Source organism: Salvelinus fontinalis, unplaced genomic scaffold (assembly GCF_029448725.1).
Source record: "Salvelinus fontinalis isolate EN_2023a unplaced genomic scaffold, ASM2944872v1 scaffold_0044, whole genome shotgun sequence".
Lineage (NCBI taxonomy): Eukaryota > Metazoa > Chordata > Actinopteri > Salmoniformes > Salmonidae > Salvelinus > Salvelinus fontinalis.
Window position 1 is genome coordinate 134,988 of NW_026600253.1, and position 21,558 is coordinate 156,545.

A 21,558-nucleotide genomic window follows, 5' to 3' on the forward strand; every position below is an offset into this window, starting at 1 on the left:
TGAGGAGGATGAGAGATGTTCTCTGGACAGTAATTACACTGAACAGCATTACTGCTGCAGGAATGGAGCCTTCAGTTCAGTCAGGTCAACCGTCTCTGCTGGTCTTCGCTCGCCACCTAGTGGTGGAACCACGCATTACACATCTACTGTTTATTACCTTCATGGTGGACTTCAACTCATTACACCTCACCTGACCTCATTACACCTGACATGACCTCATTACACTTGACTGACTAGATAACAGAAACAAGTTCTGATCAATCAAATTTAGTTAAATTACAATTCAGACTCATTCAATTAAAAAAAAAAAAAGTTATTTATTTATTTAGAAAAAATATATGTAGCTATAAATACATTCTCATATTGTAAACAAAGTCTGTAAATAGACAGTATAAAGATAAAAGATTGTAGTGACGGGGGGGATCAATAGGTACATATCAGGATATGACATGTTTGGACAATGGGGATCAATAGGTACATATCAGGATATGATATGTTTGGACAATGGGGATCAATAGGTACATATCAGGATATGATATGTTTGGACAATGGGGATCAATAGGTACATATCAGGATATGATATGTTTGGACAATGGGGATCAATAGGTACATATCAGGATATGACATGTTATGATATGTTTAGGCGATGGGAATCACAATAAAATCACAGTATCGCAATACATACAGAATGGTGAGAATCGCAATACATATGGTATCAACACCTCAGTATGGTGATAACATGGTATGCTGAGGTCCCTGGTAACTCAATACATATGTATCAACACCTCAGTATGGTGATAACATGGTATGCTGAGGTCCCTGGTAACTCAATATATATGGTATCAACACCTCAGTATGGTGCTAACATGGTATGCTGAGGTCCCTGGTAACTCAATACATATGGTATCAACACCTCAGTATGGTGCTAACATGGTATGCTGAGGTCCCTGGTAACTCAATACATATGGTATCAACACCTCAGTATGGTGATAACATGGTATGCTGAGGTCCCTGGTAACTCAATACATATGGTATCAACACCTCAGTATGGTGATAACATGGTATGCTGAGGTCCCTGGTAACTCAATACATATGGTATCAACACCTCAGTATGGTGATAACATGGTATGCTGAGGTCCCTGGTAACTCAATACATATGGTATCAACACCTCAGTATGGTGATAACATGGTATGCTGAGGTCCCTGGTAACTCAATACATATGGTATCAACACCTCAGTATGGTGATAACATGGTATGCTGAGGTCCCTGGTAACTCAATACATATGGTATCAACACCTCAGTATGGTGATAACATGGTATGCTGAGGTCCCTGGTAACTCAATACATATGGTATCAACACCTCAGTATGGTGCTAACATGGTATGCTGAGGTCCCTGGTAACTCAATACATATGGTATCAACACCTCAGTATGGTGATAACATGGTATGCTGAGGTCCCTGGTAACTCAATACATATGGTATCAACACCTCAGTATGGTGATAACATGGTATGCTGAGGTCCCTGGTAACTCAATACATATGGTATCAACACCTCAGTATGGTGATAACATGGTATGCTGAGGTCCCTGGTAACTCAATACATATGGTATCAACACCTCAGTATGGTGATAACATGGTATGCTGAGGTCCCTGGTAACTCAATACATATGGTATCAACACCTCAGTATGGTGATAACATGGTATGCTGAGGTCCCTGGTAACTCAATACATATGGTATCAACACCTCAGTATGGTGATAACATGGTATGCTGAGGTCCCTGGTAATTCAATACATATGGTATCAACCCCTCAGTATGGTGATAACATGGTATGCTGAGGTCCCTGGTAACTCAATACATATGGCATCAACACCTCAGTATGGTGATAACATGGTATGCTGAGGTCCCTGGTAACTCAATACATATGGTATCAACACCTCAGTATGGTGATAACATGGTATGCTGAGGTCCCTGGTAACTCAATACATATGTATCAACACCTCAGTATGGTGCTAACATGGTATGCTGAGGTCCCTGGTAACTCAATACATATGGTATCAACACCTCAGTATGGTGATAACATGGTATGCTGAGGTCCCTGGTAACTCAATACATATGTATCAACACCTCAGTATGGTGATAACATGGTATGCTGAGGTCCCTGGTAACTCAATACATATGTATCAACACCTCAGTATGGTGATAACATGGTATGCTGAGGTCCCTGGTAACTCAATACATATGGTATCAACACCTCAGTATGGTGATAACATGGTATGCTGAGGTCCCTGGTAACTCAATATATATGGTATCAGCACCTCAGTATGGTGATAACATGGTATGCTGAGGTCCCTGGTAACTCAATACATATGGTATAAACACCTCAGTATGGTGATAACATGGTATGCTGAGGTCCCTGGTAACTCAATACATATGGTATCAACACCTCAGTATGGTGATAACATGGTATGCTGAGGTCCCTGGTAACTCAATACATATGGTATCAACACCTCAGTATGGTGATAACATGGTATGCTGAGGTCCCTGGTAACTCAATACATATGGCATCAACACCTCAGTATGGTGATAACATGGTATGCTGAGGTCCCTGGTAACTCAATACATATGGTATCAACACCTCAGTATGGTGATAACATGGTATGCTGAGGTCCCTGGTAACTCAATACATATGGTATCAACACCTCAGTATGGTGATAACATGGTATGCTGAGGTCCCTGGTAACTCAATACATATGGTATCAACACCTCAGTATGGTGATAACATGGTATGCTGAGGTCCCTGGTAACTCAATACATATGGTATCAACACCTCAGTATGGTGATAACATGGTATGCTGAGGTCCCTGGTAACTCAATACATATGGTATCAACACCTCAGTATGGTGATAACATGGTATGCTGAGGTCCCTGGTAACTCAATACATATGGTATCAACACCTCAGTATGGTGATAACATGGTATGCTGAGGTCCCTGGTAACTCAATACATATGGTATCAACACCTCAGTATGGTGATAACATGGTATGCTGAGGTCCCTGGTAACTCAATACATATGGTATCAACACCTCAGTATGGTGCTAACATGGTATGCTGAGGTCCCTGGTAACTCAATACATATGTATCAACACCTCAGTATGGTGATAACATGGTATGCTGAGGTCCCTGGTAACTCAATACATATGGCATCAACACCTCAGTATGGTGATAACATGGTATGCTGAGGTCCCTGGTAACTCAATACATATGGTATCAACACCTCAGTATGGTGATAACATGGTATGCTGAGGTCCCTGGTAACTCAATACATATGGTATCAACACCTCAGTATGGTGATAACATGGTATGCTGAGGTCCCTGGTAACTCAATACATATGGTATCAACACCTCAGTATGGTGATAACATGGTATGCTGAGGTCCCTGGTAACTCAATACATATGGTATCAACACCTCAGTATGGTGATAACATGGTATGCTGAGGTCCCTGGTAACTCAATACATATGGTATCAACACCTCAGTATGGTGCTAACATGGTATGCTGAGGTCCCTGGTAACTCAATACATATGGTATCAACACCTCAGTATGGTGCTAACATGGTATGCTGAGGTCCCTGGTAACTCAATACATATGGTATCAACACCTCAGTATGGTGATAACATGGTATGCTGAGGTCCCTGGTAACTCAATACATATGGTATCAACACCTCAGTATGGTGCTAACATGGTATGCTGAGGTCCCTGGTAACTCAATACATATGGTATCAACACCTCAGTATGGTGATAACATGGTATGCTGAGGTCCCTGGTAACTCAATACATATGGTATCAACACCTCAGTATGGTGATAACATGGTATGCTGAGGTCCCTGGTAACTCAATACATATGGTATCAACACCTCAGTATGGTGCTAACATGGTATGCTGAGGTCCCTGGTAACTCAATACATATGGTATCAACACCTCAGTATGGTGATAACATGGTATGCTGAGGTCCCTGGTAACTCAATACATATGGTATCAACACCTCAGTATGGTGATAACATGGTATGCTGAGGTCCCTGGTAACTCAATACATATGGTATCAACACCTCAGTATGGTGATAACATGGTATGCTGAGGTCCCTGGTAACTCAATACATATGGTATCAACACCTCAGTATGGTGATAACATGGTATGCTGAGGTCCCTGGTAACTCAATACATATGGTATCAACACCTCAGTATGGTGATAACATGGTATGCTGAGGTCCCTGGTAACTCAATACATATGGTATCAACACCTCAGTATGGTGATAACATGGTATGCTGAGGTCCCTGGTAACTCAATACATATGGTATCAACACCTCAGTATGGTGATAACATGGTATGCTGAGGTCCCTGGTAACTCAATACATATGGTATCAACACCTCAGTATGGTGATAACATGGTATGCTGAGGTCCCTGGTAACTCAATACATATGGTATCAACACCTCAGTATGGTGATAACATGGTATGCTGAGGTCCCTGGTAATTCCCAGCTCGACAACATTGCCCAAAAGAGGAATGTTTAAAGGTATCGGTACTATGACTCCAACTTGATGTTCCTCCAGCGGTGGGGGCGTGTCAAAGGTTAGAGGTCAGGGGTCAGAGTACAGAACGATACTTGCAGGCGAACATCACCCAGACGGCACAGGCAGACTCCGGGTACGCAAACACCCGGACGCGCACCGCCAGCTTCACGTGGTCCCCACGGCAACACACTATCTCATCGCAGAACGGAGACCTGCCCAAACAACGACAGTCACACATCACTTCAGTATCCATGACGACACACACTTCTCCTGTCGTTCAGCTCTTCATTGATCTGATCAACTTATAAAAGTGTGAGGTGTTAATAGGCTGGAAATATTCAGTGTTGCGGTGCGTTGCTATAGTTACCTGAGGCAGGTAGCGAAGGCTCGACATGTGTTGCGCTGCGTTGCTATAGTTACCTGAGGCAGGTAGCGAAGGCTCGACATGTGTTGCGCTGCGTTGCTATAGTTACCTGAGGCAGGTAGCGAAGGCTCGACATGTGTTGCGCTGCGTTGCTATAGTTACCTGAGGCAGGTAGCGAAGGCTCGACATGTGTTGCGCTGCGTTGCTATAGTTACCTGAGGCAGGTAGCGAAGGCTCGACATGTGTTGCGCTGCGTTGCTATAGTTACCTGAGGCAGGTAGCGAAGGCTCGACTTGTGTTGCGGTGCGTTGCTATAGTTACCTGAGGCAGGTAGCGAAGGCTCGACATGTGTTGCGCTGCGTTGCTATAGTTACCTGAGGCAGGTAGCGAAGGCTCGACTTGTGTTGCGGTGCGTTGCTATAGTTACCTGAGGCAGGTAGCGAAGGCTCGACGTGTGTTGCGGTGCGTTGCTATAGTTACCTGAGGCAGGTAGGGAAGGCTCGACATGTGTTGCGGTGCGTTGCTATAGTTACCTGAGGCAGGTAGGGAAGGCTCGACATGTGTTGCGGTGCGTTGCTATAGTTACCTGAGGCAGGTAGGGAAGGCTCGACATGTGTTGCGGTGCGTTGCTATAGTTACCTGAGGCAGTTAGCGAAGGCTCGACGTGTGTTGCGGTGCGTTGCTATAGTTACCTGAGGCAGGTAGCGAAGGCTCGACGTGTGTTGCGGTGCGTTGCTATAGTTACCTGAGGCAGGTAGCGAAGGCTCGGCGTGCGTTGCGATGCAGGAAGTGGATAGGGAAACCTTTGAAGGTGTGTCCGTCCGGCACCGCCCTCCGCACAGCGTCCTGGAACTCCTCGTTCCCGCAGGAAGTCCCCGTGCACCGCTCCAGCTCGTACGCCGCCAGGGCGGAGGACAGGACGTAGGACAAGTGGTCATCCCATACTGTGGCCAGACCCAGGTCCTGGAAGGACACACAGAGATCTACTATAATACAGGTCCTGGAAGGACACAGAGAGATCTACTATAATACAGGTCCTGGAGGAGACACAGAGATCTACTATAATACAGGTCCTGGAGGAGACACAGAGATCTACTATAATACAGGTCCTGGAGGAGGGAGACACAGTGATCTACTATAATACAGGTCCTGGAGAGACACAGAGATCTACTATAATACAGGTCCTGGAGGAGACACAGAGATCTACTATAATACAGGTCCTGGAGGAGACACAGAGATCTACTATAATACAGGTCCTGGAGGAGACACAGACATCTACTATAATACAGGTCCTGGAGAGACACAGAGATCTACTATAATACAGGTCCTGGAGAGACACAGAGATCTACTATAATACAGGTCCTGGAGAGACACAGAGATCTACTATAATACAGGTCCTGGAGGAGAAACAGAGATCTACTATAATACAGGTCCTGGAGAGACACAGAGATCTACTATAATACAGGTCCTGGAGAGAGAAACAGAGATCTACTATAATACAGGTCCTGGAGGAGACACAGAGATCTACTATAATACAGGTCCTGGAGGAGGGAGACACAGAGATCTACTATAATACAGGTCCTGGAGGAGACAGAGATCTACTATAATACAGGTCCTGGAGGAGACAGAGATCTACTATAATACAGGTCCTGGAGAGACACAGAGATCTACTATAATACAGGTCCTGGAGGAGACACAGAGATCTACTATAATACAGGTCCTGGAGGAGACACAGAGATCTACTATAATACAGGTCCTGGAGGAGACACAGACATCTACTATAATACAGGTCCTGGAGAGACACAGAGATCTACTATAATACAGGTCCTGGAGAGACACAGAGATCTACTATAATACAGGTCCTGGAGAGACACAGAGATCTACTATAATACAGGTCCTGGAGGAGAAACAGAGATCTACTATAATACAGGTCCTGGAGAGACACAGAGATCTACTATAATACAGGTCCTGGAGAGAGAAACAGAGATCTACTATAATACAGGTCCTGGAGGAGACACAGAGATCTACTATAATACAGGTCCTGGAGGAGGGAGACACAGAGATCTACTATAATACAGGTCCTGGAGGAGACAGAGATCTACTATAATACAGGTCCTGGAGGAGACAGAGATCTACTATAATACAGGTCCTGGAGAGACACAGAGATCTACTATAATACAGGTCCTGGAGGAGACACAGAGATCTACTATAATACAGGTCCTGGAGGAGACACAGAGATCTACTATAATACAGGTCCTGGAGGAGACACAGAGATCTACTATAATACAGGTCCTGGAGGAGACACAGAGATCTACTATAATACAGGTCCTGGAGGAGACACAGAGATCTACTATAATACAGGTCCTGGAGGAGACACAGAGATCTACTATAATACAGGTCCTGGAGGAGACACAGAGATCTACTATAATACAGGTCCTGGAGGAGACACAGAGATCTACTATAATACAGGTCCTGGAGGGAGACACAGAGATCTACTATAATACAGGTCCTGGAGGAGACACAGAGATCTACTATAATACAGGTCCTGGAAGGACACAGAGATCTACTATAATACAGGTCCTGGAGGAGACACAGAGATCTACTATAATACAGGTCCTGGAGGGAGACACAGAGATCTACTATAATACAGGTCCTGGAGAGACACAGAGATCTACTATAATACAGGTCCTGGAGGGAGACACAGAGATCTACTATAATACAGGTCCTGGAGGAGACACAGAGATCTACTATAATACAGGTCCTGGAGGAGACACAGAGATCTACTATAATACAGGTCCTGGAGGGAGACACAGAGATCTACTATAATACAGGTCCTGGAGGAGACACAGAGATCTACTATAATACAGGTCCTGGAGGAGACACAGAGATCTACTATAATACAGGTCCTGGAGGAGGGAGACACAGAGATCTACAGGGACCATGTTAATATCCTGTACTGTAGATATATAACATGACTAGACACACAGGGACCATGTTAATATCCTGTACTGTAGATATATAACATGACTAGACACACAGGGGACCATGTTAATATCCTGTACTGTAGATATACAACATGACTAGACACACAGAGACCATGTTAATATCCTGTACTCACACAGGGACCATGTTAATATCCTGTACTGTAGATATATAACATGACTAGACACACAGAGACCATGTTAATATCCTGTACTGTAGATATATAACATGACTAGACACACAGGGGACCATGTTAATATCCTGTACTGTAGATATACAACATGACTAGACACACAGGGACCATGTTAATATCCTGTAATCACACAGGGACCATGTTAATATCCTGTACTGTAGATATATAACATGACTAGACACACAGAGACCATGTTAATATCCTGTACTCACACAGAGACCATGTTAATATCCTGTACTGTAGATATATAACATGACTAGACACACAGAGACCATGTTAATATCCTGTACTCACACAGGGACCATGTTAATATCCTGTACTCACACAGGGACCATGTTAATATCCTGTACTCACACAGAGACCATGTTAATATCCTGTACTGTAGATATATAACATGACTAGACACACAGGGACCATGTTAATATCCTGTACTCACACAGGGACCATGTTAATATCCTGTACTGTAGATATATAACATGACTAGACACACAGGGACCATGTTAATATCCTGTACTGTAGATATATAACATGACTAGACACACAGAGACCATGTTAATATCCTGTACTCACACAGAGACCATGTTAATATCCTGTACTCACACAGGGACCATGTTAATATCCTGTACTGTAGAGACACAACATGACTAGACACACAGGGACCATGTTAATATCCTGTACTCACACAGGGACCATGTTAATATCCTGTACTCACACAGAGGCCATGTTAATATCCTGTACTGTAGATATACAACATGACTAGACACACAGGGACCATGTTAATATCCTGTACTGTAGATATACAACATGACTAGACACACAGGGACCATGTTAATATCCTGTACTCACACAGGGACCATGTTAATATCCTGTACTGTAGATATACAACATGACTAGACACACAGGGACCATGTTAATATCCTGTACTCACACAGAGACCATGTTAATATCCTGTACTGTAGATACACAACATGACTAGACACACAGGGACCATGTTAATATCCTGTACTCACACAGGGACCATGTTAATATCCTGTACTGTAGATATACAACATGACTAGACACACAGGGACCATGTTAATATCCTGTACTGTAGATATACAACATGACTAGACATACAGGGACCATGTTAATATCCTGTACTCACACAGGGACCATGTTAATATCCTGTACTCACACAGAGGCCATGTTAATATCCTGTACTCACACAGAGGCCATGTTAATATCCTGTACTCACACAGGGACCATGTTAATATCCTGTACTCACACAGGGACCATGTTAATATCCTGTACTCACACAGAGACCATGTTAATATCCTGTACTCACACAGGGACCATGTTAATATCCTGTACTCACACAGAGGCCATGTTAATATCCTGTACTCACACAGAGGCCATGTTAATATCCTGTACTCACACAGGGACCATGTTAATATCCTGTACTCACACAGGGACCATGTTAATATCCTGTACTCACACAGGGACCATGTTAATATCCTGTACTCACACAGAGGCCATGTTAATATCCTGTACTCACACAGGGACCATGTTAATATCCTGTACTCACACAGGGACCATGTTAATATCCTGTACTGTAGAGACACAACATGGCTGACAGGTGTTACAGGTTAAACTGAGCCAACCCGTACGCTGTTTGTACTCTCACCTTCCTGTGTTCCACCACCAGGTACCTCAGCTCCAGTTCCAGCTGGTTGGAGGCAGCGCCGGGATCCAGGGAGGGGCCACAGAGAGGAGGTAGAGGGGGCAGAGAGGTGGTGCTGCCCGGGGAGCAGACTGAGTCAACAGCCTCCTCACTCATAGCCTTCCACTGGGACTGGTTGTGGAAGTCAAACACACAGAGTTCCACGGCGTCCGACGGCTGGCAGTTGGCCAGGAAGGCCCTGTGGTTGAACACACAGCCGATGGTCCTGTATGGATAGGAGGGGCGGGGCTGGGGGGCCAGGGGAGGGGCGTCTGGGTCAATGGCCTGGTGGAGGTACCTAAAAAAAATTAAAAAGTTGAACAGATAGAAATATATTGTGTAGAACAGACATGCCACTGACGTACAGACTAGAGTAAGGGATCATCACAGCTCTATACACAACATTGCTGCACCCTGGTGTTAGGATTGATGTTTATGCACTATAGCCTGCTACCATATTGTATGAATATTGTTTTGTTACATCTGCATTGTCTGTCTGTGTGTGTGTGTGTGTGTATGTGTGAGCAACATAGAGTGACATGCTATAAAAGCTGTGGTCAATCTGGAGAGGGGAGGGGTGCATATCTCCAGGCCAACCAGGGAGGGTAGAACACTGGACAATACCATATAAGGAACTGTTTGAGTGTAGCATCTGGGGAGCGGAACAAGACAGATCTAATCTACCCAAAGACCAGATGCGGACACCTGCGAGCACCAAGGGACTGGGACCAGTCTGAGTGCCAGCGATAGGCTGAGCAAAGTTTAAACCACGCTCAGCCTCTACTGTGATAGGCCAACGGATGGCTGTCATAGTATATTAACTGTTGTTTGTGCACATTCCAGAGTTCCCTGTTCTACCCTGCGCGGTGATACAGCGAACCCGTATATACGAAAATTGCATTTGCCATTCATTACTTGCGTTAATTAAACATAATTAAAGAGAGTTAGCAGACCTTGCTTTTTATTTATCCTGATAGCGGATTCGATTAACGTACCACTTACCCTGGTGAAGGGGACTCAGTTAACCTATCGGAAACTCTCTGCCAGAGAGACAGAGCACAAACTGTTGCAGGTGTTTCTAAGCCCAGTTCACATCTAAAACACCTGATGTGTTGATGCAGTTGAAGAACAAAGTCTGTTTGATCTGAACACGTCTGGGTTTTAGGAACATCTCATGTTGGCTGATGGAGATTCCAAAACGCAACATGTCAAATCTTAGCGGAAAACTCTCGACTCGCTTTAGCCAATCAGAGAATAGTGCGCTGACTTTCTGTGTTCAGCCAAGCAGACAGCGAGCTAGCTGTTATGCTGCAGTAATAACTAGCTGTTTTGTTGCAGTAATAACTAGCTGTTATGTTGCAGTAATAACTAGCTGTTATGTTGCAGTAATAACTAGCTGTTTTGTTGCAGTAATAACTAGCTGTTATGTTGCAGTAATAACTAGCTGTTATGTTGCAGTAATAACTAGCTGTTTTGTTGCAGTAATAACTAGCTGTTATGTTGCAGTAATAACTAGCTGTTTTGTTGCAGTAATAACTAGCTGTTTTGTTGCAGTAATAACTAGCTGTTTTGTTGCAGTAATAACTAGCTGTTTTGTTGCAGTAATAACTAGCTGTTTTGTTGCAGTAATAACTAGCTGTTTTGTTGCAGTAATAACTAGCTGTTTTGTTGCAGTAATAACTAGCTGTTTTGTTGCAGTAATAACTAGCTGTTTTGTTGCAGTAATAGCTAGCTGTTTTGTTGCAGTAATAACTAGCTGTTTTGTTGCAGTAATAGCTAGCTGTTTTGTTGCAGTAATAACTAGCTGTTATGTTGCAGTAATAACTAGCTGTTTTGTTGCAGTAATAACTAGCTGTTTTGTTGCAGTAATAACTAGCTGTTTTGTTGCAGTAATAACTAGCTGTTTTGTTGCAGTAATAACTAGCTGTTTTGTTGCAGTAATAACTAGCTGTTTTGTTGCAGTAATAACTAGCTGTTTTGTTGCAGTAATAACTAGCTGTTTTGTTGCAGTAATAACTAGCTGTTTTGTTGCAGTAATAACTAGCTGTTTTGTTGCAGTAATAGCTAGCTGTTTTGTTGCAGTAATAACTAGCTGTTATGCTGCAGTAATAACTAGCTGTTTTGTTGCAGTAATAACTAGCTGTTATGTTGCAGTAATAACTAGCTGTTTTGTTGCAGTAATAACTAGCTGTTTTGTTGCAGTAATAACTAGCTGTTTTGTTGCAGTAATAACTAGCTGTTTTGTTGCAGTAATAACTAGCTGTTTTGTTGCAGTAATAACTAGCTGTTTTGTTGCAGTAATAACTAGCTGTTTTGTTGCAGTAATAACTAGCTGTTTTGTTGCAGTAATAGCTAGCTGTTTTGTTGCAGTAATAACTAGCTGTTTTGTTGCAGTAATAACTAGCTGTTTTGTTGCAGTAATAACTAGCTGTTTTGTTGCAGTAATAGCTAGCTGTTTTGTTGCAGTAATAACTAGCTGTTGTGCTGCAGTAATAACTAGCTGTTTTGTTGCAGTAATAACTAGCTGTTTTGTTGCAGTAATAACTAGCTGTTTTGTTGCAGTAATAACTAGCTGTTTTGTTGCAGTAATAACTAGCTGTTTTGTTGCAGTAATAACTAGCTGTTTTGTTGCAGTAATAACTAGCTGTTTTGTTGCAGTAATAACTAGCTGTTTTGTTGCAGTAATAACTAGCTGTTTTGTTGCAGTAATAACTAGCTGTTTTGTTGCAGTAATAACTAGCTGTTTTGTTGCAGTAATAACTAGCTGTTTTGTTGCAGTAATAACTAGCTGTTTTGTTGCAGTAATAACTAGCTGTTTTGTTGCAGTAATAACTAGCTGTTTTGTTGCAGTAATAACTAGCTGTTTTGTTGCAGTAATAACTAGCTGTTTTGTTGCAGTAATAGCTAGCTGTTTTGTTGCAGTAATAGCTAGCTGTTTTGTTGCAGTAATAACTAGCTGTTGTGCTGCAGTAATAACTAGCTGTTTTGTTGCAGTAATAACTAGCTGTTTTGTTGCAGTAATAACTAGCTGTTTTGCTGCAGTAATAACTAGCTGTTTTGTTGCAGTAATAACTAGCTGTTATGCTGCAGTAATAACTAGCTGTTATGCTGCAGTAATAACTAGCTGTTTTGTTGCAGTAATAACTAGCTGTTTTGTTGCAGTAATAACTAGCTGTTTTGTTGCAGTAATAACTAGCTGTTTTGTTGCAGTAATAACTAGCTGTTTTGTTGCAGTAATAACTAGCTGTTTTGTTGCAGTAATAACTAGCTGTTTTGTTGCAGTAATAACTAGCTGTTGTGCTGCAGTAATAACTAGCTGTTTTGTTGCAGTAATAACTAGCTGTTTTGTTGCAGTAATAACTAGCTGTTTTGTTGCAGTAATAACTAGCTGTTTTGTTGCAGTAATAACTAGCTGTTTTGTTGCAGTAATAACTAGCTGTTTTGCTGCAGTAATAACTAGCTGTTTTGTTGCAGTAATAACTAGCTGTTTTGTTGCAGTAATAACTAGCTGTTTTGTTGCAGTAATAACTAGCTGTTTTGTTGCAGTAATAACTAGCTGTTTTGTTGCAGTAATAACTAGCTGTTATGCTGCAGTAATAACTAGCTGTTTTGCTGCAGTAATAGCTAGCTGTTTTGTTGCAGTAATAACTAGCTGTTTTGCTGCAGTAATAACTAGCTGTTTTGCTGCAGTAATAACTAGCTGTTTTGTTGCAGTAATAACTAGCTGTTTTGCTGCAGTAATAACTAGCTGTTTTGCTGCAGTAATAACTAGCTGTTTTGTTGCAGTAATAACTAGCTGTTTTGTTGCAGTAATAACTAGCTGTTTTGTTGCAGTAATAACTAGCTGTTTTGTTGCAGTAATAACTAGCTGTTTTGTTGCAGTAATAACTAGCTGTTTTGTTGCAGTAATAACTAGCTGTTTTGTTGCAGTAATAACTAGCTGTTTTGCTGCAGTAATAACTAGCTGTTTTGCTGCAGTAATAACTAGCTGTTTTGCTGCAGTAATAACTAGCTGTTTTGCTGCAGTAATAACTAGCTGTTTTGCTGCAGTAATAACTAGCTGTTTTGCTGCAGTAATAACTAGCTGTTTTGTTGCAGTAATAACTAGCTGTTTTGTTGCAGTAATAACTAGCTGTTTTGTTGCAGTAATAACTAGCTGTTTTGTTGCAGTAATAACTAGCTGTTTTGCTGCAGTAATAACTAGCTGTTTTGTTGCAGTAATAACTAGCTGTTTTGTTGCAGTAATAACTAGCTGTTTTGTTGCAGTAATAACTAGCTGTTTTGCTGCAGTAATAACTAGCTGTTTTGCTGCAGTAATAACTAGCTGTTTTGTTGCAGTAATAGCTAGCTGTTTTGCTGCAGTAATAACTAGCTGTTTTGTTGCAGTAATAACTAGCTGTTTTGTTGCAGTAATAACTAGCTGTTTTGTTGCAGTAATAACTAGCTGTTTTGCTGCAGTAATAACTAGCTGTTTTGTTGCAGTAATAACTAGCTGTTTTGCTGCAGTAATAACTAGCTGTTTTGTTGCAGTAATAGCTAGCTGTTTTGCTGCAGTAATAACTAGCTGTTTTGTTGCCGTAATAACTAGCTGTTTTGTTGCAGTAATAACTAGCTGTTTTGTTGCAGTAATAGCTAGCTGTTTTGTTGCAGTAATAACTAGCTGTTTTGCTGCAGTAATAGCTAGCTGTTATGCTGCAGTAATAACTAGCTGTTTTGTTGCAGTAATAACTAGCTGTTTTGTTGCAGTAATAACTAGCTGTTTTGTTGCAGTAATAACTAGCTGTTTTGTTGCAGTAATAACTAGCTGTTTTGTTGCAGTAATAACTAGCTGTTTTGTTGCAGTAATAACTAGCTGTTTTGTTGCAGTAATAACTAGCTGTTTTGTTGCAGTAATAACTAGCTGTTTTGTTGCAGTAATAACTAGCTGTTTTGTTGCAGTAATAACTAGCTGTTTTGCTGCAGTAATAACTAGCTGTTTTGCTGCAGTAATAACTAGCTGTTTTGCTGCAGTAATAACTAGCTGTTTTGCTGCAGTAATAACTAGCTGTTTTGTTGCAGTAATAACTAGCTGTTTTGTTGCAGTAATAACTAGCTGTTTTGTTGCAGTAATAACTAGCTGTTTTGCTGCAGTAATAACTAGCTGTTTTGTTGCAGTAATAGCTAGCTGTTTTGTTGCAGTAATAACTAGCTGTTTTGTTGCAGTAATAGCTAGCTGTTTTGTTGCAGTAATAGCTAGCTGTTTTGCTGCAGTAATAACTAGCTGTTTTGCTGCAGTAATAACTAGCTGTTTTGTTGCAGTAATAGCTAGCTGTTTTGCTGCAGTAATAACTAGCTGTTTTGCTGCAGTAATAACTAGCTGTTTTGTTGCAGTAATAACTAGCTGTTTTGCTGCAGTAATAACTAGCTGTTTTGTTGCAGTAATAACTAGCTGTTTTGTTGCAGTAATAACTAGCTGTTTTGTTGCAGTAATAACTAGCTGTTTTGTTGCAGTAATAACTAGCTGTTTTGTTGCAGTAATAACTAGCTGTTTTGTTGCAGTAATAACTAGCTGTTTTGCTGCAGTAATAACTAGCTGTTTTGTTGCAGTAATAACTAGCTGTTTTGTTGCAGTAATAACTAGCTGTTTTGCTGCAGTAATAACTAGCTGTTTTGTTGCAGTAATAACTAGCTGTTTTGTTGCAGTAATAACTAGCTGTTTTGTTGCAGTAATAACTAGCTGTTTTGTTGCAGTAATAACTAGCTGTTTTGCTGCAGTAATAACTAGCTGTTATGTTGCAGTAATAGCTAGCTGTTTTGTTGCAGTAATAACTAGCTGTTTTGCTGCAGTAATAACTAGCTGTTATGTTGCAGTAATAACTAGCTGTTTTGTTGCAGTAATAACTAGCTGTTATGTTGCAGTAATAACTAGCTGTTTTGTTGCAGTAATAACTAGCTGTTTTGTTGCAGTAATAACTAGCTGTTTTGCTGCAGTAATAACTAGCTGTTTTGTTGCAGTAATAACTAGCTGTTTTGCTGCAGTAATAACTAGCTGTTTTGTTGCAGTAATAACTAGCTGTTATGCTGCAGTAATAGCTAGCTGTTTTGTTGCAGTAATAACTAGCTGTTTTGTTGCAGTAATAACTAGCTGTTGTGCTGCAGTAATAACTAGCTGTTTTGTTGCAGTAATAACTAGCTGTTTTGTTGCAGTAATAACTAGCTGTTTTGCTGCAGTAATAACTAGCTGTTTTGCTGCAGTAATAACTAGCTGTTATGCTGCAGTAATAACTAGCTGTTTTGCTGCAGTAATAACTAGCTGTTTTGTTGCAGTAATAACTAGCTGTTTTGCTGCAGTAATAACTAGCTGTTTTGTTGCAGTAATAACTAGCTGTTTTGCTGCAGTAATAACTAGCTGTTTTGTTGCAGTAATAACTAGCTGTTATGCTGCAGTAATAACTAGCTGTTTTGTTGCAGTAATAACTAGCTGTTTTGTTGCAGTAATAACTAGCTGTTTTGTTGCAGTAATAACTAGCTGTTTTGTTGCAGTAATAACTAGCTGTTTTGCTGCAGTAATAACTAGCTGTTTTGTTGCCGTAATAACTAGCTGTTTTGTTGCAGTAATAACTAGCTGTTTTGTTGCAGTAATAACTAGCTGTTTTGTTGCAGTAATAACTAGCTGTTTTGCTGCAGTAATAACTAGCTGTTTTGTTGCCGTAATAACTAGCTGTTTTGTTGCAGTAATAACTAGCTGTTTTGCTGCAGTAATAACTAGCTGTTTTGTTGCAGTAATAGCTAGCTGTTTTGTTGCAGTAATAACTAGCTGTTTTGCTGCAGTAATAACTAGCTGTTTTGTTGCAGTAATAGCTAGCTGTTTTGTTGCAGTAATAACTAGCTGTTTTGCTGCAGTAATAGCTAGCTGTTTTGTTGCAGTAATAACTAGCTGTTTTGCTGCAGTAATAACTAGCTGTTTTGTTGCCGTAATAACTAGCTGTTTTGTTGCAGTAATAACTAGCTGTTTTGTTGCAGTAATAACTAGCTGTTTTGTTGCAGTAATAACTAGCTGTTTTGCTGCAGTAATAACTAGCTGTTTTGTTGCAGTAATAACTAGCTGTTTTGTTGCAGTAATAACTAGCTGTTTTGTTGCAGTAATAACTAGCTGTTTTGTTGCAGTAATAACTAGCTGTTTTGCTGCAGTAATAACTAGCTGTTTTTCTGCAGTAATAACTAGCTGTTTTGTTGCAGTAATAACTAGCTGTTTTGTTGCAGTAATAGCTAGTTGTTTTGCTGCAGTAATAACTAGCTGTTTTGTTGCAGTAATAACTAGCTGTTTTGTTGCAGTAATAACTAGCTGTTTTGCTGCAGTAATAACTAGCTGTTTTGTTGCAGTAATAACTAGCTGTTTTGCTGCAGTAATAACTAGCTGTTTTGTTGCAGTAATAACTAGCTGTTGTGCTGCAGTAATAACTAGCTGTTTTGCTGCAGTAATAACTAGCTGTTTTTCTGCAGTAATAACTAGCTGTTTTGCTGCAGTAATAACTAGCTGTTTTGTTGCAGTAATAGCTAGCTGTTTTGTTGCAGTAATAGCTAGCTGTTTTGTTGCAGTAATAACTAGCTGTTTTGTTGCCGTAATAGCTAGCTGTTTTTCTGCAGTAATAACTAGCTGTTGTGCTGCAGTAATAACTAGCTGTTTTGCTGCAGTATTAGCTAGCTGTTATGCTGCAGTAATAACTAGCTGTTTTGCTGCAGTAATAACTAGCTGTTTTTCTGCAGTAATAGCTAGCTGTTTTTCTGCAGTAATAACTAGCTGTTGTGCTGCAGTAATAACTAGCTGTTGTGCTGCAGTAATAACTAGCTGTTTTGTTGCAGTAATAACTAGCTGTTTTGCTGCAGTAATAACTAGCTGTTTTGTTGCAGTAATAACTAGCTGTTTTGTTGCAGTAATAACTAGCTGTTGTGCTGCAGTAATAACTAGCTGTTTTGCTGCAGTATTAGCTAGCTGTTATGCTGCAGTAATAACTAGCTGTTTTGCTGCAGTAATAACTAGCTGTTTTTCTGCAGTAATAACTAGCTGTTTTGCTGCAGTAATAACTAGCTGTTTTTCTGCAGTAATAACTAGCTGTTGTGCTGCAGTAATAACTAGCTGTTATGCTGCAGTAATAACTAGCTGTTTTGTTGCAGTAATAACTAGCTGTTTTGTTGCAGTAATAACTAGCTGTTTTGTTGCAGTAATAACTAGCTGTTATGCTGCAGTAATAACTAGCTGTTTTGTTGCAGTAATAACTAGCTGTTTTGTTGCAGTAATAACTAGCTGTTTTGTTGCAGTAATAACTAGCTGTTTTGTTGCAGTAATAACTAGCTGTTTTGCTGCAGTAATAACTAGCTGTTTTGTTGCCGTAATAGCTAGCTGTTTTTCTGCAGTAATAACTAGCTGTTTTTCTGCAGTAATAACTAGCTGTTTTTCTGCAGTAATAACTAGCTGTTTTGCTGCAGTAATAACTAGCTGTTTTGTTGCCGTAATAGCTAGCTGTTTTTCTGCAGTAATAACTAGCTGTTTTTCTGCAGTAATAACTAGCTGTTTTTCTGCAGTAATAACTAGCTGTTTTGTTGCAGTAATAACTAGCTGTTTTGCTGCAGTAATAACTAGCTGTTTTGCTGCAGTAATAACTAGCTGTTATGCTGCAGTAATAACTAGCTGTTTTGCTGCAGTAATTGCTAGCTGTTTTGCTGCAGTAATAACTAGCTGTTTTGTTGCAGTAATAACTAGCTGTTTTGCTGCAGTAATAACTAGCTGTTTTGTTGCAGTAATAACTAGCTGTTTTGCTGCAGTAATAACTAGCTGTTTTGTTGCAGTAATAACTAGCTGTTTTGTTGCAGTAATAACTAGCTGTTTTGTTGCAGTAATAACTAGCTGTTTTGTTGCAGTAATAACTAGCTGTTTTGTTGCAGTAATAACTAGCTGTTTTGTTGCAGTAATAACTAGCTGTTATGCTGCAGTAATAACTAGCTGTTTTGTTGCAGTAATAGCTAGCTGTTTTGTTGCAGTAATAGCTAGCTGTTTTGTTGCAGTAATAACTAGCTGTTTTGCTGCAGTAATAACTAGCTGTTTTGTTGCAGTAATAACTAGCTGTTTTGTTGCAGTAATAACTAGCTGTTTTGCTGCAGTAATAACTAGCTGTTTTGTTGCAGTAATAACTAGCTGTTTTGTTGCAGTAATAACTAGCTGTTTTGTTGCAGTAATAACTAGCTGTTTTGTTGCAGTAATAACTAGCTGTTTTGCTGCAGTAATAACTAGCTGTTTTGCTGCAGTAATAACTAGCTGTTTTGCTGCAGTAATAACTAGCTGTTTTGTTGCAGTAATAACTAGCTGTTGTGCTGCAGTAATAACTAGCTGTTGTGCTGCAGTAATAACTAGCTGTTTTGTTGCAGTAATAACTAGCTGTTTTGTTGCAGTAATAACTAGCTGTTTTGCTGCAGTAATAACTAGCTGTTTTGCTGCAGTAATAACTAGCTGTTATGCTGCAGTAATAACTAGCTGTTTTGCTGCAGTAATAACTAGCTGTTTTGTTGCAGTAATAACTAGCTGTTTTGCTGCAGTAATAACTAGCTGTTTTGTTGCAGTAATAACTAGCTGTTTTGCTGCAGTAATAACTAGCTGTTTTGTTGCAGTAATAACTAGCTGTTATGCTGCAGTAATAGCTAGCTGTTTTGTTGCAGTAATAACTAGCTGTTTTGTTGCAGTAATAACTAGCTGTTGTGCTGCAGTAATAACTAGCTGTTTTGTTGCAGTAATAACTAGCTGTTTTGTTGCAGTAATAACTAGCTGTTTTGCTGCAGTAATAACTAGCTGTTTTGCTGCAGTAATAACTAGCTGTTATGCTGCAGTAATAACTAGCTGTTTTGCTGCAGTAATAACTAGCTGTTTTGTTGCAGTAATAACTAGCTGTTTTGCTGCAGTAATAACTAGCTGTTTTGTTGCAGTAATAACTAGCTGTTTTGCTGCAGTAATAACTAGCTGTTTTGTTGCAGTAATAACTAGCTGTTATGCTGCAGTAATAACTAGCTGTTTTGTTGCAGTAATAACTAGCTGTTTTGTTGCAGTAATAACTAGCTGTTTTGTTGCAGTAATAACTAGCTGTTTTGTTGCAGTAATAACTAGCTGTTTTGCTGCAGTAATAACTAGCTGTTTTGTTGCCGTAATAACTAGCTGTTTTGTTGCAGTAATAACTAGCTGTTTTGTTGCAGTAATAACTAGCTGTTTTGTTGCAGTAATAACTAGCTGTTTTGCTGCAGTAATAACTAGCTGTTTTGTTGCCGTAATAACTAGCTGTTTTGTTGCAGTAATAACTAGCTGTTTTGCTGCAGTAATAACTAGCTGTTTTGTTGCAGTAATAGCTAGCTGTTTTGTTGCAGTAATAACTAGCTGTTTTGCTGCAGTAATAACTAGCTGTTTTGTTGCAGTAATAGCTAGCTGTTTTGTTGCAGTAATAACTAGCTGTTTTGCTGCAGTAATAGCTAGCTGTTTTGTTGCAGTAATAACTAGCTGTTTTGCTGCAGTAATAACTAGCTGTTTTGTTGCCGTAATAACTAGCTGTTTTGTTGCAGTAATAACTAGCTGTTTTGTTGCAGTAATAACTAGCTGTTTTGTTGCAGTAATAACTAGCTGTTTTGCTGCAGTAATAACTAGCTGTTTTGTTGCAGTAATAACTAGCTGTTTTGTTGCAGTAATAACTAGCTGTTTTGTTGCAGTAATAACTAGCTGTTTTGTTGCAGTAATAACTAGCTGTTTTGCTGCAGTAATAACTAGCTGTTTTTCTGCAGTAATAACTAGCTGTTTTGTTGCAGTAATAACTAGCTGTTTTGTTGCAGTAATAGCTAGTTGTTTTGCTGCAGTAATAACTAGCTGTTTTGTTGCAGTAATAACTAGCTGTTTTGTTGCAGTAATAACTAGCTGTTTTGCTGCAGTAATAACTAGCTGTTTTGTTGCAGTAATAACTAGCTGTTTTGCTGCAGTAATAACTAGCTGTTTTGTTGCAGTAATAACTAGCTGTTGTGCTGCAGTAATAACTAGCTGTTTTGCTGCAGTAATAACTAGCTGTTTTGCTGCAGTAATAACTAGCTGTTTTGCTGCAGTAATAACTAGCTGTTTTGTTGCAGTAATAGCTAGCTGTTTTGTTGCAGTAATAGCTAGCTGTTTTGTTGCAGTAATAACTAGCTGTTTTGTTGCCGTAATAGCTAGCTGTTTTTCTGCAGTAATAACTAGCTGTTGTGCTGCAGTAATAACTAGCTGTTTTGCTGCAGTATTAGCTAGCTGTTATGCTGCAGTAATAACTAGCTGTTTTGCTGCAGTAATAACTAGCTGTTTTTCTGCAGTAATAGCTAGCTGTTTTTCTGCAGTAATAACTAGCTGTTGTGCTGCAGTAATAACTAGCTGTTGTGCTGCAGTAATAACTAGCTGTTGTGCTGCAGTAATAACTAGCTGTTTTGCTGCAGTAATAACTAGCTGTTTTGTTGCAGTAATAACTAGCTGTTTTGTTGCAGTAATAACTAGCTGTTGTGCTGCAGTAATAACTAGCTGTTTTGCTGCAGTATTAGCTAGCTGTTATGCTGCAGTAATAACTAGCTGTTTTGCTGCAGTAATAACTAGCTGTTTTTCTGCAGTAATAACTAGCTGTTTTGCTGCAGTAATAACTAGCTGTTTTTCTGCAGTAATAACTAGCTGTTGTGCTGCAGTAATAACTAGCTGTTATGCTGCAGTAATAACTAGCTGTTT

At 40.0% G+C, this 21,558-nt stretch overlaps 1 protein-coding gene across 1 annotated transcript in view; it reads right to left on the reverse strand.

Moving 5' to 3' along the window:
- Window positions 1–297: 297 nt before the first annotated feature.
- Window positions 298–21,558, reverse strand: part of LOC129842495 (centrosomal protein of 76 kDa-like) — a 42,018-nt gene continuing 20,757 nt past the window's right edge. The window contains exons 10-12 of the mRNA XM_055911066.1: window positions 9,777–10,110; window positions 5,684–5,901; window positions 298–4,786 (exon numbers count right to left, since the gene is read on the reverse strand). Of these exons, the coding sequence (XP_055767041.1) occupies window positions 4,648–4,786; window positions 5,684–5,901; window positions 9,777–10,110 (691 nt within the window). The 3' untranslated portion in view covers window positions 298–4,647. The remainder of the gene's footprint in view (window positions 4,787–5,683; window positions 5,902–9,776; window positions 10,111–21,558) is intronic.